The sequence below is a fragment of the Cardiocondyla obscurior genome, linkage group LG17 (genome assembly GCF_019399895.1).
Source record: "Cardiocondyla obscurior isolate alpha-2009 linkage group LG17, Cobs3.1, whole genome shotgun sequence".
Lineage (NCBI taxonomy): Eukaryota > Metazoa > Arthropoda > Insecta > Hymenoptera > Formicidae > Cardiocondyla > Cardiocondyla obscurior.
Genome location: NC_091880.1, coordinates 4,559,698 through 4,586,213, shown reverse-complemented (window position 1 = coordinate 4,586,213; position 26,516 = coordinate 4,559,698). Strand labels below are relative to the sequence as shown.

Genomic DNA, 26,516 nt, shown 5'->3' with positions numbered 1-26,516 from the left:
ATTAACGTAAATCGTTAATGTTATATATACTTTTTTTTTTTTTTTTTTTTTTTTATTCAATGGTCCGACTTTATTCTTAAGTTAAATAAAATTTGGTTTCGGGTACCCCACAGTTTGTTACATCTAACAACTAGACATTCTTTATCCCGCTAATATTTTAATGGTCTAAAACTGATTCTTTAATAAATGGTCTCAATTTTTTTTTCAATTTTTATACATATAAAATATTATATTATAAATATTTATTTATACGTTCCAAAAACGCAACAAAAAGCCGGACGCGTCTTCGATCCCTTCTCCGCGTACTCCACCTTCTCGTTTCTCTTCGCCGACCTTCCTTTCTTGCGCCCGTCCGTGCCACATCGACGTTAGACCTAGAACACGTTCTCCGCACAACGTGCGCGGCACTCGTCGTCGGAGAGTTCGAGATGTGCATGTGCACGCGCATAACGCCGCGTTTAACTCGCCCCGGCTTTCTTTCTCGCTCGCGCGCGCCGCGCCGCGCCGGTCCATCCTCGCGCACACGGAGAAAGGAACGGAGGAGGGCGATTAATCCTCCCGCGCGCGCAGAATTATTTCGTAAGGCGAAGGACGATAAAGGTCGGAGAGAAGCCGGAGCTCTCTGGGTCCAGAGGCGGCGAACCGGGAGAGATAGGCAGGCATCGTACGTTTATTCCCTCCGCCGGTGCTCCGCTCGCAGAAAACGATTATGTTTAAAAATAACGACCGAGAACTGGCATAATCACGCTGATGCGCCGTTTTAAAATTACATTTTAGATTCGTTCTCTCCGCGAGATAATATGCTTAATGATCTCGCAGTTGCGGGAAAGATTTGCCACGGCTATATTCAAGAGCAATGATAGAAGACGTGCGAGAAGTATATGTTAGTTATTATGGTTAACTATAATTTTTTTAACCCCGTTTCCCCCCCCCCTGTTTTTTCTTTTTCTCTTTTTTTTTCTTTTTGGGCGCGATATACTTTTTCGTACTACTTCACCTCGTGCAAATAGATTACGTTTGATCAATTGGGATACCGTATCAATCCGCAAAAGCATTTTTACATTGAGATAAATCGCTCGAAGACGAATTTGCGCGCAGAGTATGATGCCGGGAGTACTCTTTCTCGTGGGATTTAAAAGCAGGACAGTTGGAGGCAGGTAGAAAAATGTGACAGCCTCGGTAATCGATCTTGGATACTTCGCTTCAAGTCTGAGAAATAAAAACATATTTCACTTAGGAGAGGATCACAGGAGGCACACATGCCCGTAAATAATTTGTAATTATAGTGATCTTCAAAACACGAGGTGATCGTAAAACGCGCTTCGCGTGGCGAAAGCCGTTAAAGGTCGACTTAGAACGCGAACTCTTCGCGCCACATAAGTGTAAAAACGCAAGTATAAGAGAACGCTTTCCCGATTTATACTCCATTAAACATTGCGCCGCCAAGAATAGACATTCCGCAAAAAAAAAAAAAAAAAAAAAAAAAGTTAGGTGCTTCGAGATCACAATTATGTATCAAGTGCTTTCTTGTCAATAACTTTGAGCGCGGAGGTTAATCGGCGTGATATAAGGCCCGCGGATACGAATGATTGATAATCCCTTGTCATGCGTGGCGAATTGGAAAACGCGGCCGTAAGAGGCCTCGAATTGGACGCGCGACGTGCCACTTCGACGACATTTCACGTCGATCCGCGACGGTGAAACTTTTTCCTACCTCCGCCCCATCGCAAACGATAACGCGAGAAAGTACGGACAATTAGCTCCCATTTTCAGATCAATGCTCCTTTACCCGCAGTCTTTCACTATCGCGTCCGCGGGAGGTTACCTTCGCGACTCGCCGTAACTTTTACTTTCCAATTCCGACGTCCTTCGTATTCCGCATCGGTGCCACCGCGGTTTAGTCGCAGATACGTCGGGCATCGCATTATATAAAACGCTTCTTAGACAATTACCTGCCGCGCGCGGGCTTCTCATTTTCTTTACGACGCTAACTCGCAATTAAGATTGTAATAAATATACCCTTAATTATGTGAAGTTATGCAAAATACTAGCGGGATACAGAATGTCTTAGTTGTTACATGTAAAAACTGTGGGTTTAAAAAAAAACATTATTTCTCCTCCCCTCCCCCCGTGTCTCACCCAATAAATGAGAACGTGAATTATTTTTCGCACGACAGCAACGGTAATTGCCAGCTGCGTCACTTGCACTCTTATCGCCGTCGAACAAATGAGTTCAGCCGCCGGATAAAACGAACGGATCTCCGCTTCGTTCGGAAATTGTTGCGCAATCGTGCGGCAATCGCGCTCCAGGCGCCAACACAAAGGGCGTATGTTAAAAACGCATCTTTCTTTTCTCGACCCCTGCCTTTGCTCTCGCTCTTTCTCGTTCTTTCTTCTCTCTCTCTCTCTCTCTCTCTCTCTCTCTCTCTCTCTCTCTCTTTCATTTTCATTTCCTTTCTCTCTGTCTCCCTTTGCCGATCTCCAACGCACAGGTAAATGTTCGCGCACATGGCGCTTTTTACGCCGGAGACCCGCCGGCGGTTTTATGCAATTTCTTGTTTGACTTTAGCCGCCGGCCAGAGCAAGAAGGCCAGCAATCGCTTTACGATTCTCACAAATGAGTTCCTCGAAGTCGCGAAGGGCGAGAGGGAAAGGTAGCCCTTTCCGCACTTGGCGCGACCTGTCGCTCGCGCGTTCGTTTCCTTCCTTAATTCCTTCTTTCTCGCCGCGGTCTTTTGTCCAGGCAGGGAGGAAAGGTCTTTTCACGCTTCGCATCGCCTGACCTCGGCTTGTCGACGCGCTCTATCGACCGCCATTATTTTAACACGCCGATCGCGCGACCATTCCCTCGTGACCCTCTTCGGCCTCTTCCTACACGTTCTACGTATCGCGTTTCCGTGATACGCCAACTCTCGTACCTCTCCCGGTGGCAATGCGACGCGGCCAGGAAAACTTACCGATACGTTTTAATCGGATGTGATTTTAATGGGCGTTTAAACGAGCGGCTTAATTAAACGCAGAGAAGTTCGTAGAGTTCGTAACTGTCGGTGCCGAGCAATCGTTGCAACGTTTCGCGGTGGCGGAATATTTCGAGTTTCGCGACGTGCCCTTTGAGAATCACTGTCGAAAGCGCGCCTGTTGACTTTGAAATGCGGGTAGCTTATTTCGGGACAGACAGAGGCATCGGAGTGACTCAAACAAGTATTATATGTAAATGCGCTTTGAGCACACAACGCGCATGCACGCGGTTCGGAAGTCGAGAGAGTAGAATACCATTGTGGCCCTTTTACCTTCTGCCTTTTTAATATGCCTTGTCTTACACGCGGGGAATTCTAAGAATTAAAACGCCCCGAGGTTTATTTGGCAGGGAGCTCCCTCAGGTTCAAACAATTTCAATCTTCAGCGTAGGTGTAAACAACGTCTGCTCTCGCCGATGAAAAAAATATCAGAACTTCTTGAGACGCAAAAAAAAAAAAAAAAAATTAAATAAATAAATAAATAAAATAAAAAATATAAAAACCGCGAGAAACCGGCATGTCAAAGAAAATGTTGTAGCATAAAACGCGAGAGGATAATAATTAAAATCCAATATTTTCTCAGGCAAAAGAGGAACTCGGTAAATACACATTTACGCGAGAGACATTTTCGTGCAACGTAAGAACGTAATTAAGTGTGGGAGATTGAGTCGCCGCGTGCAAAAAAAAAAAAAAAAAAAAAAAAAAATCTAGCTGAATAAGTATACCGTGACGCGAGTACTCGCGGGCGAATTAATAGAATTACATTCGTGCCCTGTCGATAAAGGTATTCCGTGGGACGATGGTTACTCTCGTCCCGCCCTCCACGTCTATCGTCTCGGGATCGTTACGAAGATCCTTTGCCGCGTCCTCCCATGCGCATTCCGCCGACTCGCGGGACCAAGGCGTCACTTTGACCTGCCAATCGAGCCTTTCCCCTACGTCACTTTCCGTCTACTCCTCGCCGGCAGTCAATATTACCCCTGCTTTCGACCTCGCGTGCGCTCTCTCGGATCCGCTTTCGATCATCCCCCGCGATTTCCTATCCCCGTGGGACGCGCGTCTCCGTCCTTTTCCATCTCGTCGTTTCGCATCGCCGATTGTTCGCCAGTACCGCAACATCCTAGCCGTGATCTTCGCCTCATTGTTCACCCTTCGACAAAGTCTTTCTCGTTCCGCGGTTTCCTGAGCTCCTTCCTCTTCTATATTCTTCTTCCGTCCACTTAAGCGTCTCCGTTTCTTTCACCGATACCATCGTTAGTAGTTGACCGCGTTTAATGTTAGAAAAAAATAAAAATAAAAATCCAAGCTGTTAAATTCATCCCCGATCGAAATTGGAATAAACGAGTTTTGATTCGGCGACTCGCGTAAATAAAATTGCGCCCGGCGGAGCGCTTTTCCGAGATTATCGTACCGCGGGGAGCGGCAATAATAGCAAAATTTACATTAACACATGGGGAAATGTAGCAAACAATTTATTGGAGCGTCTTTATCTAGCTCTTATAGGTCCGTAATCTTTTTATTACGCGCAAGGAGACGTTATCTCACGGGGACGAGGTACGGTAACGTACAAAGTCCGCGGAAAAAGAAAGAGAGAGAGAAAAAAGGAAAAATAAACGCCATTGTTTATTGGAGTCGGACTTCGTATCGGGTCCGACGGTATCAACAGGACGCAGGATAGGTAGGCTGGAAACACGTGTGCGTGCGCGAGTACCTGCGATAACATTGTTTTCACACCGTGTTTAAAGCCGCGCGGCGGCTTCGGCGTTTCGTCCGCGGGACGAATTAGTACCTGAGTCACGAATGACTCACGTATCTTCCGATTGGGTGCCCGTTGGCAAAAGAATCACGTACGGTGAGTTTCGTGTTTGTACGAAATCTACGGCGGTGCCGCGGAACGTTTAACACAATCGCTACACACAAACCCCTCGCCCGGTCGTTTATCTTTCTCGTGCACGTCGTGTCAAATAATTTCGGGTATTTCATTACCGAATTTTCGGAGATACCTCGCCCGGAGTTGGGAAGCGAAGGCAGTTGGCAATTTTAAGTTTAGGTGTATCTGTGATTTTTTTTTATTTATTTTATTTTATTTTTTTTTGGTGAGAGAAAAAAAAAATTTTTCACAGTTCCTTGTAAATTTTTAGGATTTAAATGTTGGTTGATTTTTCGCCACACTCTTACTCTATGCCTTCCGCCAGCGAGGCTTCCCATAATCTGCATATCGGGTGTCTATCCGGCACGTGCGAAAAAATTCAGGCGACGCCGCGCCCTCTCCCGCTTTATTCCGAGCGGGGATCGCGTACGTGCCGGAAACTACGTATATCCGTGGTCACGACTCCGACGGCGATCCACGAATCGATATGTACGTCCGTAACGTTATACACACAGGTTGCGCGACGAAAGTATACGGGGAAATCGCATTCAGCGGTGGAGAACCTTACCATTTCCATTAATGAAATAAAATTGTTGAAAACAGACTCAGCTCTCCACATAAAAGATTTTTTTTTCCTCTTCTCTTTCTTTTTTTTCTTTTTTCCTTTTCGAGTATACCGTAAACTAAATACCTGCAGCGCATCACGCGTCTCTTTCATGCAGCTCATCGCACGCAACGCAACGTGATCGCGTGTCGTCTCGCGTGCCAATTTTATTTCCGCGTAAACGAGAATATCGCGGTGTATTTTGCCGTGGCGATGCCAATCGCGGTGCGTCCTTTCTCGCCGATACCGTCGAAGCCTATTCTTATTCCCCGTGGGAGACGGCCAGGGCAAAACAAAATGGGACTCCGGTTGAGTATATCTCGTCGGAAATACGCGTGTGCGCGCTACGAGGCAGAAACCCGAAACCGCCGATCAATCCGCTCGTTGCGATGCCCTGTTTAGAATTTCCAGCGCGGCTGTAATTACGGATCGCGAAACCGGACGAGAGGTGGCTTCTTCCTCAAACCCGCGTTGAACTCTCGTTCGAAACGCTCGAAACGTAACAGGGCAAAATTTCCGATCGAATTTACGACTTTATCTGAAAACCATTCAATTTTAATTCAATTTAATTCAATCGGAATTTTGTGTTGCAAGTCTTCGTGTCTGAGAAAAATAAGAACGAGAAACGTGGATAATTATCTAATAACACGTCTTTAAGGAGGAATAACAGCGATCGATTCAAAACGCAGCCTATCTCGTTGTACAGTCGAGGTATTCCTGATGTTGGCAGGCAAGGAGATTAGGGGCTTGCGGCAAACCAACCAGGCTTTCGGCGAGATCAATCGACGCGAAAGGTTTTTCGCTCTTCGCGATTTTTTTATATTTCTTTTTCTTTCTCTCTTTCGTTTTATTCGTCTCTTCTCTGCCTCGTTTCGATCTACCTGAAACTTTATATGCGAGCAAATCCGCAGGCCGCGTCAAAGCCACGCGCGTTAGTCGACAAACCGTCTTGTTGTGGCTCGTTTCATCTTGATACTTTGTGCTCCGGCAGCAAACCGCAATGACGAGTCAATTAAGGGTCCTCGATATTCTAAGTCAAACATCTCGTAGGTATGATGTCAGAACCGAGGACGGCGCAGAAAACGAGTATCCTCCCTTTTATATTTTTCTTTTCCACGTGCGGTCTATTCACCTCGAAAAATTCCTAAACCCCTTCACGCCCACAAAAATGAGCCGAAGAAATTTTTATTCTTATATTCTTTGCGAGTAATTTTGGCTAAACGCGGTTCAAATAATGAATGAGTTTAATCGAAATGAGACAAGTGAAATAATGAAGTATTAACGTAGAGTGCTGAAACTGCTTCGCATTGATGCGATACAGTGCATATGCTCATGTATACTGTAATGACTTTCATGTTCGATCGATTGACCTGTTTCTAGAAAAATGACTTTGCCCGGTAGAATATTATGTGCAAAAAGCTGAGACGGGGTCTTGAATCCCGTATCAGGTTGGAAATTAGGATTGAAATATATGCCCAGGATATACTTTCTATATTTGAAACTTAAAAAAAAAAAAAAAAAATTTTTTTTGTGTTAATTAAATTTCAAGAGTACTGATTATTTTATTGTTTCATTCGGTATCATCGTTTCTTTTTTTTTCCCCCAGATTCGTTGGCCCGCTCGCTCGAACTTTCCGTGCTCGTCCCCGCCATATTTCCAATAATCGCGAATCTCTCCCCGGCGTCCTTCTTTTCAACCACTTCTCCCTCGCTTTTCCCTTTTGTCTGTCGCAGCTCATCGCTATGCTTCTCACAATAGGATCGTCATTATGTACTTGTCGGAGTTTCCTATCCCCAGGGCAAATGGAAGTTTTCCCGAGCCAGGCGAGTTCTCTTTCTCTTTCAGCGCGAATTTCTACTTTCGCCGTAAAATCGTGCCAAACGCAACGAAGATCGATACCGGACGAAATAGACCTCTCGATTTTCACGCGAGTAGTTCCGCGTTCGTTGACGGAAATTTTAAACGGCTACGCGGGATTAAAAACACGCCCCCAACTAATAGCAAGATATGAAAATTAATTTTCGAAAAACTATACGGATGGTATTGTTTTTCAAAATACTATACGTGGTTCGCACCGACGGATCGTATTTCGAGGAGACCAACGAGAGCAACGGGGATCCTGTTGTTGCCGGCCGGAGTCGAAGGTCGATCTTAATGAGGACCCGTGGCCGTACTGCACGTAAAAGTGATATACAGCCAAGAGGAATTGCTTTTAATTGCTCTTCGGCGGCGGTTGCTGCGCCGTCTTCCTCCTCTATTTCTTCGAACTTTATTTTCAATCCTCTCCTGCCCTCCGTTTCGTGCCAATTAAATCCTCATCGAAATTCATCTCCGCAGAAAAAAAGATTGCTTTCCGCATTTGTATTCGAAACGTTTTTGCACATCTCGCAATAAATTCGGAATCGATTCTCTTTAGCAGGTTTTTTTTTTTTTTTTTAATCAATAATTGTAAGTAAGAAAATTGTCGTTCGTCAAAAATGTGTTTAAAATTAATTAGGGGAAAAAACAAATTTTGTTACATATTCATTTATAGGACTGACTAATAATCCCGTGTATCGTCTAATTAGATTTACGCCCGTTAGCAAGCACTATATATTCATTCCTGCAGCTGAATATTTTATCATACATATCGATTTTCCTCGTGAATATTTCAGCGACAATAGCGTGTATAACCTTTTTCCATCGACGTAAATCGGAGTTGCCATTTCTTATTACACATTCATTCATTTGTCTCTCTTTCCTTGAGAACCTCCCTTTTCTTGAAAACTACTTTATACCTTCCGTATTTATATTTGAATTTATTTGGGAAATTAGATATCTTCCGGCGTTTACATTTTATTCTAATAATAATTAACTCTCACGATATGGAAAAGAATTAACGAAAAAAAATCATAATATCTCTCGTATTATTTTTTTTAAATTATTTTACCTAGTAACAACGAGTTACAAAATATTCTCTATTCACTGTGGGACCTTTCGTTTTCTTCTGGGTCTGCACAAAGCCCTCTACGTGAATCGCGAATTTTTTCGTATTTTCTTACGCCCCTTTTGTTTTTTTTTTGTTTTTTTTTAAGTGGTCGTTCTTAATTAACGCGGGAATCGGCAGTCTATTGTGGGATCGATTGCGAGATATAATTGCACGGCGGCAACTTTCTTTTCTCGTTTTGAGAAAATAAAGTCTCCCAGAAGTCGCGACGACAGCTTCCTCACTTCTGCTTTCCGCGCTCGCATGCACACCCGACGGGAGATGTAATTAAGGCGTTTCAATTAAGATCGTTCGACCATTGTTTCCCCGCGGAGGAAGATTTTCTATCGAGTTGCAAGATCTGAGAAATCGCTCTATAACTAATTAAGAAAAGAAAAAAAAACCCCCGACGATTGATACATACTATCGTGATCACACGAAATCACGTTACGTTTTCTCTTTGTTACGTTACTTTACTTTGATGCACTACTTTTATCTCTTTCCTTAAAAAAAAATTTTTTAATTTAATTAAAAATCTACTAAGTTTGACGAGGAATTTAAAAATCCGCTCATTCCCATGTTTCGCCATGTTTCAAGATGCGAGAAAGAAGACACCCTCGAGGTAGCCGGAGAAAAGTCGCGAGGAACGTCGCCGGTCGTAAAAAAGTGTACTTAAAGCGCACTTAGCGTCATCGTGATCCTCTGTCCGAGATCGCAAATTATCTCCGCCGCTTTAATAATTGTTCATAAGAATGTCGCCTATCCGCCGACCGGCGGTCAGCCGAGTTCCATCGGCGCGATCGCGGTAAACGCACGGCCGACGGGCTTAAGAACGACTTTTCTTTCGCTCGCGCGAGGCTACTCGCCCATTTTCCTCCCTTTCGCCTCGACGGCGAGGAAATCTTTTAATGCATCACGCCCAACCTCCCACCCGCGAACTTTCTTCGTCTCTTGAATCGAATTCGTATCTCTTTTTCGAAAAACCCACGCAAGCTTTCCAACTTCTTGATCAACTTACATAACCCTTATTTATTTAACGTGCAAATAAGTTGATAAGTCGAGCGGACGTGAATCGCGACTCGAATAAGTTATTTGTGATCTGACAATTTTTAACTTAATTTTATGATTGACGTTAAAGCTTTACACTTTGAGGTGCCAGCGAAAATTAAGTAAGACGGTAAAGATATAAATTTTCCAAGTACACGAATTATCTTTACTTGTCTCGATTCGCAGGTGTGTGATGCTGGCACCCCCAAATTAAAATTTTCCAAAATTTCAAGTTGCATTTGTTTGTCCACGTAGGTCCAATAAAAAATTTTATTTATTTACCTTTATAAAAAAAAATTATTTACAATAATTATTTTAGTACCAACACCCCCACGATACAATTTCTTTATTTTCTGAGTGCCATACGTTTGTCCATCGTTTGTCCACGTATGTCCAACTAAAAATTTTATTTGTCCACCTTTAAAAAGAAGTTATATTTAAGTTAAAAAATTAAAACCATATACAGGGTATCCTAAACAATGTGTCGCTCCCAAAGACTATGGGTAGGAAATACAATAAAAAAATTTTTTAATACTTTTCTTGAAAAAAATTAATTTATGTACGCGTAAAGAGCGACATGAAAGCTGCGTGCAAGTGAGCGCGACAGGCGAATGGCTCCGTCGTCTGTCGCGCTCACTCAGCCCGCGCTTCCTTACGCGTACAAAAATTAATTTTTTTTTTTTTTATTATTGAGAGTTTTTTTAAATTGTATTTGACTTTTCGTCTTTGGTTTTAATTTCCTACCCATAGTTTTTAGAAGCGACACATTGTTCGGGTCACCCTATATGTGAGGTATATAATGGTTATAATTTTTTAACTTAGATATAACTTCTTTTTAAAAGTTGAACAAATAAAATTTTTTATTCGACATACGTGGACAAACTAATGCAACTTGAATTTTTTGAAAATTTTAATTTGGGGGTGCCAGCATCACACACCTTCGATTCGCGAGGAAAATATATATGAAAACGAATAATTTACGCGTGCTTAATTATTTTTTATTATACATATATCCGCGTTATATGGTGATGTTTGACGTAATATTATCAGATAATCTTCTCGCTATCGGACGGGTTTCCCTCTCCCCCTTTGTTAATCTTCTTAACAGTGAAACAAATTGCGTTATTGAGATATACAATTTCAAATAGAGTATGTAAATGCGTCTGACGTAGCTCTTCAACCATCTTTCGTCCTTTAAATAGCACAGTGCGCTGTTATGTGAAACGAGGCGTGATATTACGTTCTAAAATGACATCAATAAAAAAAAATAAAAAAGTAAAACAAAGTTACATCTTTATAACGCGCAGTTGTTATTAAGAAACTCGTAAACTGCGTTTTTAATGAATCTTGATTTCGCTAGAAAGAAGTCTGACGTGTATCCCTTGACAGGCAATTGAACGCAATAATAGAAAAATATTCTCTACAAGGGTGCAACAGTGCCGATCGTTGTAAACTTCTTACTCGGTCGACGCATCCTGCATAGCTTTGATCAATCATGACACTGCATAGTCACCGTTGCGAGTACGATAATCGATTGACACGCTCGTGTCCCGTCGATTCAAGCCGGGGAAAAGAATGAAATAAAAATTGGGTGTTATCGTCTTCCTTTTGTTAGAGATAGCCACTGTTGGGAGAATTAATGTGACATCATGCAAAAAGATAAAAAAAAAATATATACTAAGTCGAGAACGACAAATTCCGTACCAAATTAATTTTCTCCCAAATAATACGAGCTATTTGATTACTAATTTAACATTAAAAAAATAAAGAGTAATATTTGGACAGGTATCCCGATTAAAATTATCTAATTATTAATTAATCTAATCTTCTAATATTCAAACAGTTACAATATTAATTAACATGATTATGTAATTTGTCGTTATACACGGCTCATATTTTCTGATAATTGTAATAGATAAAATTGATATGAAATTAATAGCGATCAGGGTTAGCATTTATCACACTTCTATTCATTAATGTAATTTCAATATTTCACATAAAATCATATTGCCGACTAGCAAATTAATAAATTTATTTAATTAATCGACATCTATATTCTAATTATATTTGGGCGAAGGTTTTTTTATCTTTTTTTCACAATCGCAAATATAACCGCAAAGTCGAGGGATGCCTTCGTCGCTCTATTAATTACACAATTTGCTCTCGACGCTCGTCATGTGACTTCAACTTTAAACGGAGTAGACAGCGCTTGATAATTAAACGCGAGACTATTCGCCGATGCTCGCCAATCTCGCGTGCACGCATACAGGAATAATAACGCTTGGCGCGAGGTTCATTTCGATAATTATTTATTTTTCGCTAAAATAAACTAGCCGCGTCGCAGTAATTGGCCGCCAATCAAAGTAATTACGCGCGCCGCTATAACGCTCGCGAAACGGCTCGACGCCTATGGGGCTCATGCATTGCTTTTTGTTGCCATATGTGGGACTCGGGACGCCTCTCGTTTCTCTCTCTCTCTCTCTTTTATTCCCCCTCATTGCGCAAGTTAATTTAAGCACATTTAAAACGACCGGCCGGACTAACTTCTTACTTTTACATCCCGCACGTTTATTTCGCCGTCGATCATTTAACTTCTTGCCTTTCTTATATGGCGACGACACCGCCGCGAAGATACATAAACGTCGATCGTTCATAAGGTAGACGTCGGTGACGATAAAGGGTAGTTTAATGCCGTAGATGTGACGGCGATGATAATCTTGTATACCGGCGCGGGTCGTAATTTTATTGCGAGAAATAAAGGGAATGGCCGAAATGATAATTTTGGAAAATTAACGGAGAGAAATACGCCGTATTTACGATTCGCCGAGTTTACATTTGAAAATATCGCTGATTTAAACGCATATCGAGGACACCGTGAGCGATATCAATCGCTTTCGAACAATCGGTTGATAAAACAATTTTGTTTTGATAAACGTTGATTGTTTACTTGCATTATTCAGACCATTACCGTTGCGTGTAACGAGTGCATGTGTACCTTCCGAGAATTTATTTCGCAAAAACTCGACGTGGCGAATCGCGGATAGGTCTGTTTAAATATTTGACGTTTATAAAGTTAACACTTCATATTCAGATTTTAATGTAATACGAGGAATTTTCGTACCGCCAAACGTTTTAAAATATCCTATATACACATATTCTTCGAAAGCCTCGTCAATTAAATAAAAAATGAAATAAAATAAAATAGAAATAAAATTTAATTTAATTTAAAAAAGTATTCAAATAAATTAACATTATTATTTGCTACTTCGCGATTTATCTTCCAAGGTAAACTTTCAGATTTTTATCTCCGATTCGATTTTGAACCCTTGATAAAATTCCCGTGATATGATTCGGTTCGAAAAGTAGCGATCGAATATTGCCGAGGCATAAAGCGCGGACGGATGCGACAAACGCCGCCACCAAATTGATATGCTAATTTGAAAGACGCACCCCTCGACTTCTTTTATCGTCCGGCAAATTCCCGTTGTGCGTTTTTCGCAAATAGTTGCGTGTCGAGCGAGCTTTCCCTCGAGCTGGTCAAAGTCGCGTGGAACCGAACTGAAAATTTGTACAAAACGAATCCCGCCGCTGTTTTCCTTGCAACGTTCGTGCAGCGACGTTTTTTTTTATTTTATTTTATGTTTTTTTATTTATTTTTTTTTATCGCATCACGAAGAAGCCCCAGCGGTTTCTATTTCTGTTCCGCGCACGGCGGAATCTCTTTTCGCAAAACTTTCCATTGCAATTGTGTCGCGGCTCGTCCCCTACGGCAATAAAGTCAGCATCGGGAAACGTCATTCGCTTCCGTGCTCAGCGTTTGCGAAAAGTTTACGCTTATGGTATTTCGATAAAACATACACGCAGTTGGCCCTGGCAACATTGATCTTTAAATGTTTTAAAATTGCATTAGCTTATTATTTTAATTTTTTTTTTTTTTTTTTTTTTTTTTAATACTTTTGACATTATCACAAACGGGTTAATATTTTTCTCTCGCCGGAGGTAAACTTTGGTTCGCTCGCTGCGAATAATTCCTGCTACTGCGAATGATATCGTGCACCCTATAACAATTAATTATTCAATTAGTGCAACGCGGCACGAAAGTTTAGTTCCCCTCGGTTTATTTTCAAGTCGTAATTGCGCGTAATTTCGATCTGGCAAAGTGGCCTCTCGTCGCGTTTACTTTTTTTTTTTAAATTTTTTTTTTAGGATCGTAGAACGTGACTCGGGCCTCCACCGCGCAGCTTAGAAATCCTGGTCGCCTTAATCGCGATTCGAACGTGAGACTTTCGAGAAATCTTTCGAGGCGCAATGAGGAAAACGTATCGCTCGGTACGGCTTGTTAAACGAAAGATCGGCAAGTGGAATTCAGCCGCGTGTCGGCTCTCCCGCGTTTAACAACGGCACGTGCGGCTCATTATGGCCGCGGAACAACGGGCCTTCGTTACGAACTGTTATCGTTAGGCATGCAGCGCGAATGCGGTAAACGATCGCGGATCGCTCTTAGTACTTTCACGCGGCGAGGCTCACCTCTGGGCCCGCTGTGTAGTCTTCATCTTCGACGGCCGCTTTATCTCGCGCTCCAAATGGTCCTCTCGCTCCATCCTCCTCTTCGCCGTCTGACGCGCTTCTTTCGTCTCGCTATCTCGCCAATTCGTTCGCACTTCAAGACACCCTTGGCTGCGAGATCGAACCGCGAACTTGTACACGAAAAAAAGTAAAAAAAAAAAAAAAAAAAAATGTACGTTATTTACCGCGCGAGAAAAAAAAACGTTATTATCTCGACGGATAAATTTTCGCGCACTTTAAATCACCCCGACGGCAAAATCACCGGTTCACCACCTTCACCGAGGTGTAGAAGAGCGCCGCGAATTAGATCAGTGGGGCTCGCGTACCGAGAAACTTGGGTCTCGGCGAAAGGCCCGTCTCCTCTCTCTTGAAACCTCCGGCTCGCCGGAGATGTTTTGTTCACCCTTCTCGCGGCTTTCGTCGTTGCGCAATCCCTCCGAATTCACCGTGGAGTTTCCCGCCGGATCTCAGGCGCCGAGCGTAACCCACTTGGCACCCTGGCAACCTTCGATGCGCGTCGCCTCGTGCAATTACGCCTCTCTTCCTTAGACGGCTTTTCGCGGTGATGCTAATCCTTCCGCGCCGACTACCTTGCACGTTCTATCGGCCGCGAATCGACACGATGACCACGGAATCACGCACGCACCCTCGCACATCACTCGCGGCTGCGTTTATTAGATCCACGCGAGGCGCCCGCGCGACGATACACAGCCGTTGCGCGCTGACGCGAGCATCGCGCTCGCCCACAAACCGAGACGGGATCGCTGTTGGTTAATTAGATCAATATCCAATAATAATATCGTAGGAAAAGGTAACAGTGAAATAATCACAGTGAGATATTTATTGTTCGATGGACATATGCAAACTAATTTATTAATCAAACGAAGAACAAATCGAGGCTCTCAAAAGTGCCGTCTACACATAGTAAAATGTTGGTTATCTTTTTTAATATCGAAAAGTGGCGCAGCTGGCCACCGGCGAAACTGACACCTGCCGCCCTTCCTCGATTCGCAATTGCGCGACGCGAGTCTTCTTTTGTACCTTCGACAATCGTCTCACCCGCCGAAAATACTCGCGGTTGCAGGTGTGGAAAGGACGCTTTAAGCCGCGAGGCAGGCCGGCCTGTACCGTGTAAAGGCCGGCGCGTATGCGGAGGACTGGTTTCACGAGAGGCTCCCTCGTGCTCGACCGGCCAGACTACTTCGCGGACGATAGCACGGGACGGGACGGGACGAACGCCCGTGGCCGTGCACGAGCGAGAGGACGTTCGACGCCGCACCGCGAGAGCGCGGTGGGTCCCGTTCCACGGAAAGAGGCTTTATTCCACCAAGCGCGAGCAAGTACTGTTACTTAGACGGGAACCGGGGTGGAGGGAGGGGAGGGAGGGGGCCGCGACGCGGCCCGGGACGCGCGTGCTGCATGCGCGCGATTTTGCGGAGGAACGCAAGGCTCCCTTCGTTTGTAGCGGCGGTTCCTTCTCGAAACGGCGTGAACGGAACCCGTGCCAGGGGACACCAGCCGCAGGTGGCGCCGAGCGCCCGACTTTCGACTCGTTTCGATCCACCTCCGTCCACGATTCGCCGCACCTTTCGCACCTTCGTCCACGCGGGAGGACCCTGTAGTTCACCGCGACATTCGTGACCGCGCGATTGACGCGTCGTATTCCTTGCGGAACTGGCCGGAACTCCGCTCTCCGCTCGAGGCGGAAACAACGCAGCTCGAAATGTTTTCAAGCCACCCGCCAGCGGACGGGCGTCCTCACGTGTCGTCTCGCCGCTCGATGAGGGCTCGCGGTAGCTCCTGGCTCCGGTCCGCGTCGACAAAGCACGTGCGGGCGGACGCAACTACAACCGGCACACTTGACCGTTTCCTTCTTCGCGTGAACGCGTTCTCGTTCTTGGTTTTTTTTCTTCTTTTTTTTTTTCCTTGTTTTTTTGTTTTTTTTTTTCTCCACCTTCTCTTGAGCGCCGAGAGAAGACGTTTACGTTGCGAATCCTCGCGTTTCTGTTTTTTCGGTCAATTTTTTCTTCTCCCCTATGTTTCTCTCCTCGACTAGCACTGTTGATTGTCGCGGTACGCGCAATTCAACATAAAACGTATACACCGCTCGACCGCCGCGGCTCGACTGAAGTGACTGAACAAACCGACCGCCTCCGCCGCTGCCTTTGCAGCAGTTGCTCGCCGCGCTCACGCTCGTAGTGCAAACACCGGCGCCCTGTGACGGCTGTGACTCGCGTCTGGATTTAAGCAACAAAAAAAGCACCCGGGTTAAAGTCACTCCCTCGTGAAATACCGATTTCCACCTGTTCCTCGTCGACAGGATCCGCAGCTCGCTCAATTTCAAGTATGTAACATTTAAAGAAACGAATACGTGCACGCGTTTTGATACTAACCCACTTTTGGATAACAAAAGGTGACGCCTTTATTAACAATATTTTTTTTTTCTTTTTTCTTTCTTTTTTTTAAATACTTAAAAAGTAAATTTATTCGAATCTAATCGAGATCGATACCAAAAGATTTAAAACCATTTTTCTATCTCGCAAAAATTATTTAAAATTACTTATTGTTATTCTTTGGAACAGTTTAGGATTAGACAATTTTTTTAATTTACGCCAAAACGTTTAAGATTTTTTAATCTACAAGATTACGAAAAAAAATAAAAAAAAAAAATAGAAAAATTCTTTAAATTTAATTTGTAAAACCGAGTGCGCGTTTCCGTCGCACGTGGAGTCTCGCGGATCAAAGATCCGTTGTTCGTTATCGGAGGGAAAGGCGGTGAACGTCTGCGTACGCACCTGCGCGTGTTCTCGCGTAAACAGTAAAGTAGGCTGTGTACGCGTGTGCGCGAGAGCGTGAGGTGAGCGGGTGTAACCGGTTCCGCCGATTTTTTCACGAAAAGTACTCGCGACGCTTTATAAAATTGCGCGTACCCTTTGTCGTTGGTCGTCTTCGTCGTCGCACGTCACGTACGTATGCGCACACGGGACGCTTAATCCGAGAGCGATCGCGATGCCCGACGCTCTTGGTGGAGAAGCGAACGGCCACTCGCGGTTATATTCCGAAGCGGTAACGGCGCTCTTCCCAGAACACCGCGGCGTTTTCGTTTTATTAAGGGCAACAAAGAACAATAGCCTCGCCCCGGATCTATAAATTTCGACACGTGGACAAATTGAAACGAGCCCCGAGTGCTTTTCGCCGAAAGAAATATGTATGTCGATGGAAACATAGGCATCGTTTTTATTGTTACCCTTGTATCTCCCAATTTTAGTTAATACGTTTCACGTATTTTAAAGACAGAATTCTGCTATTTAAAATATACACTTTATTAACATTTGTTAACATTAATATATTACATACGTATTAATAATTTTTTTTTTTTTTTTAATGTACGCAACAATGATTATTAATCGATTATTATATTTTACGCATCCGGATTACCTCGGGCGATTAACAATAACGTTTTAAGCAACCAAGTTCGTTTAAATGCAGCAACATATCGGCTAATAATTTCGATATTGTGTCACCACCCAAGTACTTTTGCTTTCTCGCGCCTTCCAAAGTGCCCAAGTCTAATACGTCCTGTATTAATGTCTCCGGAGTGATGTATTCAAATATTAAATGTAGAAAGCAACTTGCGATGAGAAAACCATAAGAAGCATTTATCTTAAAATCGTCGAGCAGCGCGTCGTAGGAATATTTTTCGATGTCTCGGACGCCGGCATCCAGCAAGTACTCTTTCAGCGCGTCGTGATAGGTACGCATGATCTCGGTAAAGTTACCTCTCCTGGTCTCGTTCGAGCAACAAAGGAAAAGATACGTCGAGAGATCGATTACCGGTGACGAGTATCTTATTAGCCCGAAGTCAATCAGCATTGCACGCAATTGTCCGTCGTCTTCCCTTTTATAAAGAATATTAGTCAACGTGAAATCGCCGTGGCACAACGTGGCCAAAGGCTCGCTCGGCTGGACTACTTTCAGCATCACGTTGTCAAACGCTTTCGAGAGCAGCGCGATCATTTTATCGCAGAAAGCCGCGTCGTAGTTCTGATCGCGAAGATATTCCACCGCGCGCAGCGGCATCGTGTTACAATAGTCTTCGTAGATGTTTAACTCTTTCTTCTCGTACCGAACTTCTTCGATTCGCGACACCATGTCGAAGAACTTCTCCGGCTGTAGCTCCTTCATGGCGTATCCTTTGCCGTGAAACCGTCCTAATTCACGTATCGCCGACAATGTGTACTCTAACGGGGGGTTGTACAAGTACGAGGTATGGTATCCCCGTTTGTTCACGTCTTCCAGAGCGATTATCGAGTCCCCAGGTGGCCGTTCCTCGGCGTATAGATATTTCGCGAAACTCTCATCCGGACTGAACGTCTCGTAAAACAAAATTTCGTTTCGAAACTGAAGGTGCACGTAGGCTACTTGGTTGAAGCGCAACATCGGTCTCTTCAGTATCATTAACAACTCCTCGTTCTTTCCGTTCGCCTTATTTATATATTGCAAGCGTACGCGATACACGGTGGACATGATAAAAATGCCGTTGAACTCTAATCTCTCGTATCGAGCCTCGTCGATGTTCGGCCCTAGGCTATCGATTATTTTCGGCATCATTTCGTCGAGCCACCTCTTACAATCTTCAACCTCCGACATTTTATTTCCGTTCAATTGAATATATTTATTTCGACTCGTCCAGGCGCAGGAATTATATAAATTTAACGCGCCAACGTTACTAATCGCCAAACGAGTTACCTCGATAGTTTTAACAATACTGATAATAATTCTTAAAGTTCGTCGAAAACTATTTTGGTTTTGTGCAAATAAAAAGCGCATATTGATGTGAAGTTTATGTAAAAATGATAAAAGGCTAATATACAGAGTGTCCCGCGAAATGCGGAAAATCTCTCGGGTGTAGGTAGACATTAGGAATATATTTAGAAAATTTTAGCATCAATTTGTCGAATTTGCGATTTTAATATTTATATGAATTTTTATAACCGAGCGCACTCTTATTCGCTCGGTTATAAAAATTCGTATAAATGTTAAGATCGCAAATTCGACAAATTGATGCTAAAATTTTCTAAATATATTCTAATCTCTACCAGAATTTCGCATTTCCTCTGTATATGTTTTTTTCTTTGTTCTTTGTTTTAATGTAACACGAGCAGTTTCATATATTTGCACACGTTTTAAATTGATTAAAAATTGTGGTGAATCAATTAAGTCTCTATTTTACATTTTTAAAGTAGTTGCGTATTTCCTATTCGAGTATCATGCAATCCGTGAATTTAAACGTGTACTTTATATCTCTTTCCTCAGATGGCAGGACATGTTAAAAGCCACGTAAGAATGTTGATTAATGTAAGCTGCATTATCAACTATCGATCAGCAGACTTGTTATTTATCTCTTATTTTTTAAAAGAAAAGATGTTGCCACAGTTGGTATATTGTTTATAATTTTCCTCTTTTACGCGCAAATCGAGAAAAGAAAATGATAACGTTATTGGTTAACATTGCTAATTGTACGAATTATATTTCGTTTCTATTTCGCCCCTCGGCGTTATCAGTCGTTAAGAAATATTTGTTTTTTTTTCTTCCTCGCACTTGACACCGTCGCGCATTCTTATTCCGCGAAGCTCGCTTTGCCGAAAACGGGAATTCTATTCGGAAATACGCATCTACTTTAAAAATATAAAGTAGAGACTTAATTAATTTACTACGATTTTTAATCAATTTAAAACGTGTGCAAATATATGAAACTGCTTGTGTTACATTAAAACAAAGAACAAAGAAAAAAAAAAAAAAAAAAAAAAAAAACATATATATATAAATTATATATTTATATGTTATCACCCGTTTTGCTCGGTGCCGATTCCACCTTTCGGATTATCTAATATGGGAAAGTAAGGATCGTCGGGCCGTGTGCCTAATTTCTCCCTATTTTCCGCTGAATGTCGGACGCCTTCAGTTTCACCCGCGAGGACGCGATGATGCATTTTATGAGAAGCCTGGAAATGAGCGTACGCTACTCGAGCGAGGCAGGCCTCTACCTTTAGAAAGCTCGGGCTTCGAAACGTTTTACTTCGCGGCCCGCGCCATATACATACATCAGCTGACTATCATCCGGTCGAACGTTAGCACGACGTCCTGTTTAGTTCGAAGCCACCGCGATAACGCCACATCCCGCTTCCATCCCGCGTCCTTTCGGCCTGGCTTTCCTCCTTTTTCATCCAGCGACATAAACTCCTCGTCGGCGTTCTTCTTTTGGCAGGAAACCGGGAAGCGATACGCCGTATCACTCCGTTTTTACACGGCGTTTGAATGAGTAAAAATAAGAAGGCCGCATACCATGCAATTAAATCGTTTACCAGGTCTCGCATTTTGCAAACCTTCTTATCTAAATGCCATTAGCATTTTTCATAACGTCTTCGTGGCTCTCGCGAGCGAAAGTAACATGCCGGGGCGTTGCTTCTCGTCTATTAATTAAGCTAAATACGGATGAGGAGAGATATTTTTATACGCGATGCCCATTAAACTTAATAGTGAAAGTGCTCTTTATTTGAGCTACTCACATCTTTTAATTGTAAGAATCGAGGAAAAAGAAATACGGGTATAACGCTGACGATTTGATTTACGGAGCTCGGAAGCTTTAATTGGCCGGCAAAATTCGTAAGACGTTATTTAAAGTTTGGGCACAATTGATTAATGAAGTATTAATATAAAGTACATTTGTATACGCTGTAATTATGATGTTACGTCAGTTATAAAACCCGAATACACGTAGATTATTTTATATTTGAAAGGCTGCGGGCCTCGCTAGATTTTATCTTCACATAAATACGAGTCACTCTCGCGATCGGTTTTCCGTGAGTCATGTGTCGATTTATTGATCGAAAATTAAAAACCTACCGCGAAATGACCCTGATACTGAATTGTCAGCTTTTAATCTTAACGCTAATTAAATCATGCTCTCCTTTCGTCTTCACTTCTACGAAATTCTCCCCCGAACTTAGGTTTCTTTTTATTTTGCAATTTTTTTCAATTATTTTAAACTATGCGGACGTGAAAAATAATTTGACGGTAGATGAAGAACAAGATATTTAAATATTAAAATTCCTTACACTTGCGTGCAATTTTAAATTACGCCGGATAATCAATCACGGGTTTTTTTTTTTTCTTTTTCTAACACGATGATCTAACGATATGTGTTACTGGCTACGGATTTTCATTATCTCGCTTCGTCCCGCATTACGACGATTGAGTTCGGAGAGAGGATATCCTTGACATCCTCTTATTCGGTAATTATTACGGTATCGCATAATTCAATGTCGATCTCCCGACATTTAAGTCCGTTTCGAGTGCACACTCGTGCGAAAGGAAGAAATTCTTTCATAAGAAATAAGTATGTTACGTTTCGCGTAATAATTTTAATCGCAGATTGAGGAAAACAATTTTAATCTTATCGCTTATCAATAATTTGTCACGCCTGTTGACGAATTGTGGTTATTTTACCTACATGTCTTTTTTTTTCTCTTTTTTTTTTTTAAATATATTTATTTAACATCGTTTAGTTAAAGATACCCACATTCGTAGTTTATTGCTGATAATGATTAAAAGTAAAGTAATCTTTATCGTAAAAAAAGCAAGAGTGAAATAAATCTGTCTATTATTCGTAAATATTAATATGTAGATCGATTGTTTGATTCTTATTTATTAACGCTGAAAGAGAAATAATCGTTTTCGGACGAATTTCCTGATTGAGAAATCTCGGATCTCGAGAAATCTAACTGATCGTCAAAGAAGTAGAGATCGGATGAGTTGGAAAGAGAAGGAGAAACCCGTAGATCGGTAACATTCCACGACATAATACGCGGATCTCTTCTCGTATATGGCCGTCCTAGAGTAGCAACCGGGACACCCAGTGGAAGAGCACAAAGTCCGTTAGCATCCTTCGGGTTTACTTCTCCGCTTGGCCTTCTAAGGAATATCACGCTCGAGCGAATGTTTTGCAATCCTCCGTAGCTGCTACTGACACGCAACGTGACAACGGTGACGATTTACTTCCTTTATTTACGTTAAATTTTTTTTTTCTCGCACAGTTAAAGAGAGCTATCTCCTATTTAGAAGACTCTGCTCGTATTTGAATCAAGGGTTTACTTCAAAATTTAATTTGGGAATTTTTAATATTTAAATCGTCATTTCAATCTTTTCAATAATTGTAAAAGAAAAAAATATATATACAATATAATCTACTTGAACCGAACAGCTTTTCGAGAGAGCCACGTTTCGAAGACCGCGATTAATGAAGTCCATTAACGAGATAAATCGACGGCGAATTTTAGGTGATGGCTCAGTCACGAAGACATTCGCGATTAATGTTGAAAATCGCGACGAGGGTCGGTCCACGAGAAGATTGTGTTAATCAAGAAATACGTGACCGAAAGGAAACGCGGGAAAATCGCGTGACATCCCGCATAATCCGTGACTTATTCGTCCTCGATTTGGCGTCTTTCTCTTTCAATTGCGCCACGTACCTCGCTAACGAATCGCGAGAATCCCTCGTTAAACCGTTGTAACGACAGGTGTAACGGTGTCGTCGCGTGTCGTCCGCGACCGAACGCTGGCCGCGCTTAGATGCTGAATTAATTACCCCGGACGTTTCGAAATACTTGTCAATCGAGGCAACTTACCCGCCTGGCAGTTGCCTCTAAAGCGAAAAAATTATCATCTTGCTTTTACTCGCGAATGTAACATCGCCGAGAGTTTACAGAATGCTTATTTACGTTTCACCGCGCTGCCCGGAAAAAGCCACGCACTTTTATACACATTCGTGTATAACATTATTATCAATATTCATCGGACTAACTGAGTCGTTGACTCTTTAACTAATTACGACTCCGTAATCCCTTAGATTGTTACCTGCAATTTACAATTTAGTTATTAAATATCGTGTCTACATAAGTTGCACGCGTGTAATCAACGCAATTTGACAATGCAAATTTCCTTTCTCGGTCGTATAATTGCGGCGCCCGTTACGTTTTCCCGCGCAATTGTAACGAGATCGAGGATCCATGCGAAAGTCTCTCGTCAATGTAACACGGGCGATCGCATCACGCAAGAGGAATAATCGTGGCGATGTAACGACCAGCCGTAGATAATCGCGTTGCCGTCAGGACGAACCTTTCACCGTTCTCGCCGATAATTATTCGCTCCTTTAGCATCCCTCGGACAATTGCCGAACTGAATACGGAACTGGAATAAGGAAAGGAGCGACGTGACGTTAACGTCGACAGTAAAGAAGTTTATGGTTGCCGAGAGGCATGAAGCGTATCGCTATATTGTAACCCGTAACAGCTGAAAGTGCTTATTTAATAATAACTGGTCTAGCTTTATAGAACTGATGGTTAAGTAATAAATCGCGCTGCCGCAATATCTACTTAACAATGAAAATTAATGGAATGCAGCATAAAATGTTTTTTAAAAAAAAAAAAAAATATATATATATTACAAAATTCCAGTATTTTATTTAAAAAAAAAAAAGCTTGTTGTGCTGAATTAGAATTTGTATAAACGCAGGTTTTTAAAAATTCATACAATTTTAATTATTTTAATCCAAAAATAACGTCAAGTGTAATAATTGATTATTAATACGTCGAATAATATAAAACGTAGTAGCAGTTTCTGGTCCGCTCGGCAGGTTTAAGCGTTCCAGTCGACGACATTACGTTGTTACGCGACCATGGAAAGGCATCGATCCCAATACATAGAGGCTACACGCCGATTTACTTTCCCTTCGAGAATATTGAATACCTTTCGAGTCACAAACATTCGAGCGCCGAGCATTCCAATTTTAATTCCGTCATACGTCAAAAACGTAACGCGGAAATCAAGGACGGGAGCGTGAAAGGATTTTATTCAAATAAATACTATGATCATCTTCTCGACAATAATTTTAATTTTTCGTTATATAATCGTTATATTAATAGTAACGATACGTTTACGTAAGGCTCGTGTTATCTCGCCAAGCACACTCAAAAGCTCGGAGTTCGGTTTAACGTGCGAAAGATAGATGAAATCATGTTTGTGGATAGCATAACTGGTCTATTTAACAAGTACAGCCTTGGTGAAGTGTTTGCCATCTAAGTAAAGCCTCAATAACTAAAAGTTGCTTTGAATTTAATGAAAAATATTTTTTGTTGCCGAGATTTTATTTAAGCAAACACTTTTGACCAAGGCACATGCATCATCCACGTGGTATGCATAATTATTAACTGGGTCGAGCAAAGGAATTTAAACAAAGCCGATCGGCATGTATACACATACAGCCTCAACCAAAAGTGTTTGCCACCTAAATAAAACCTCGGTAAGAAAAATTATTTTTCATTAAATTTAAAGTAACTGTAAAGGCCGTATGTAATATAATTTCTGTATATTTGTTGGAAAAAATTTATATAACAATATACATTAGCAAATCAGGCGCGTTACTTTATGTTCAGTCCCAAATTTTGTGCCGCGGCAATTATTTGGCATTTTTGCAACTCGATCTTCTGCTCTTTCAGCTTGAAAAGTTGCTCCTTTAGCTCCAATTCTCTGTGTCTCACGGCCATTTTTTCTTTGTGTCGCCTCTGCTTGTTCTTCTCCATCAAAGCGAAGTTTCGTCCTATTTCCTCCGTAAATTTCTCAAACAGCGTCGTCAGGATTTGTTTGTCGTCCATAGTGTCGCCGTCTTTCTCGTTGACCGTGGGCGCCAAAGGGTCCTCGCGTTGTCGATCGCCGGGAGACTCATCCGCGTCACTTACGGACTTTGGTAGAGTCACGGGGTAGGCGAGCGATCCGCTCGACGACTGTTGCTCCTCCGTCTCCAAATAGACGTGCCTCTTCTTCTCGTTGAAGATCTCGTCCAGGGCGCGTTTGTGCTCCCACTGGCCGTAGTGCCGCATCCTGCCCGGCTTTTTCACCCGCTCGCGAAACACGAGGTTCTTGTACTTGCGCTCGAGCACCCGCCACTTGTTCTCGCACTTCTGCGGGCTGAAATAGAAGCCGTAGTTCTGCATCTCGAGGGATATCATCTCGAACATCTCCCGCAGGCTCCTGATCTGCGTCGATTGCCCGACCAGCGATCGGTACTTCTTGTACTGGCTGATCAGGCAGGTGGTTGCCTTGCTGGTCCAGAGATTCAGCGCGCCCACGTCGACGCTCGACGGTATCGTGCTGGCGTTCTCCAGACTCGAGAACCCGTTGTCTTGCTTCTCCTCGACGTAACACTGGAGAGTCGGCTCCACCTTGACTTCCATGTGGCTCTCGATTTTGTTGTCTGACGAAAATAATAATTTCACGAATTTATATACGGTTACAGTTATGAAAAGGTACGATAAATCGAACGTAATAATGATATTAAATTTACATCGACAATTACAAGCGTGCACGAGTTTAAAAAAAAAAAAAATATATATATATATATATATATTTTTTTTTTCTTGACGATAATCACTTCTTTTAGTGATTAATAATTAAGCTATTTAAATATTCACGGCGTAAGGACTTGCAGTAAAATTATTTTTATAGCAAAATTAAGCGTCCTAGTAACTTCGTTACAAAAACGTCTGAAATAAAACGGGTGTTCCGTGAACCAAAGCAATTAATGTTTAAAGCTAACAAAACACGGTAGCGCGAATAGTTTCCCGCAAAGAGGCACTTACCGATATTTTTTTTCTTTTTCCTTCTCGTTTAGCTTCTTACATCCACGCGAAAACGAGTATTCATTAAACCGAATTTTCATTAAGTGGCACGTTGCGAGAGAAGATTCAACGATCGATACACCGTTCAAATAGCAACTTTCTTTTCGCGCGCGTAAAACAGTTTGGTTTATTTCACTTTCTTTAATATTCCGGACAAGAAGTGCCGCGCGACAAAAGTAACGCTCGCAAACAACAGCAGCTGAGAATTTCAATTAGCTTAAATATTTCGAGCACATTTAACCTCTCTATACCGAATGTCTGACCTTTTTTTTTTTTCTTTTTTTTTCTTTTTTTAATTCGTTACGAGCTACGTCGCAAAATATGTTTAAACAAATAAATATATTTGTTTAATTTATTATTATATATTTGTTTAATTTATTAATTTGTTTTTTTAATTATATTTGTTTAAATATATTTAAACAACGTCGGACTAAAATGGCTTTTTACCTTGGGACTCCTCCTTATTGTCCATGATCGTCCAGACGAACCAACACGCCGGCGTTGTAGTCGCGTCAGGTAATCCGGTCGGAATGCAATTCACGGCTCTTCGTACCTCTCGCAGGCAATCGAAAAACCGGAGGGAACTGGTTCCAAACCGGTTTTAGGTGGAAACTAGTTCCGTACGCGTTACGAATCACCGACGGCCGGTGCTCACCCGTCGTGAAACCGCCGCAGCTCCGCTGATCGTCTTGCACGAGTTCCGAACGTATTT

General features: G+C 42.3%; 3 protein-coding genes across 3 annotated transcripts in view; all 3 read right to left on the bottom strand.

The window, feature by feature from the left end:
* Nucleotides 1-16,746, bottom strand: part of LOC139109374 (uncharacterized) — a 57,346-nt gene extending 40,600 nt beyond the window's left edge. The window contains exon 1 of the mRNA XM_070668383.1: nt 14,031-16,746. Within this exon, the coding sequence (XP_070524484.1) occupies nt 14,031-14,104 (74 nt within the window). The 5' untranslated portion in view covers nt 14,105-16,746. The remainder of the gene's footprint in view (nt 1-14,030) is intronic.
* A 622-nt stretch (nt 16,747-17,368) lies between these two features.
* On the bottom strand, nt 17,369-18,852 carry LOC139109375 (uncharacterized). The gene has a single exon (XM_070668384.1). It carries the CDS (start codon nt 18,717-18,719, stop codon nt 17,517-17,519), a length of 1,203 nt encoding a protein of 400 aa, XP_070524485.1. The 5' UTR covers nt 18,720-18,852; the 3' UTR covers nt 17,369-17,516.
* A 4,224-nt stretch (nt 18,853-23,076) lies between these two features.
* Nucleotides 23,077-25,463, bottom strand: LOC139109293 (uncharacterized). Its single transcript, XM_070668232.1, has one exon. The coding sequence runs from the start codon at nt 25,358-25,360 to the stop codon at nt 24,548-24,550; it is 813 nt and encodes a 270-aa protein (XP_070524333.1). The 5' UTR covers nt 25,361-25,463; the 3' UTR covers nt 23,077-24,547.
* Nucleotides 25,464-26,516: the final 1,053 nt, after the last annotated feature.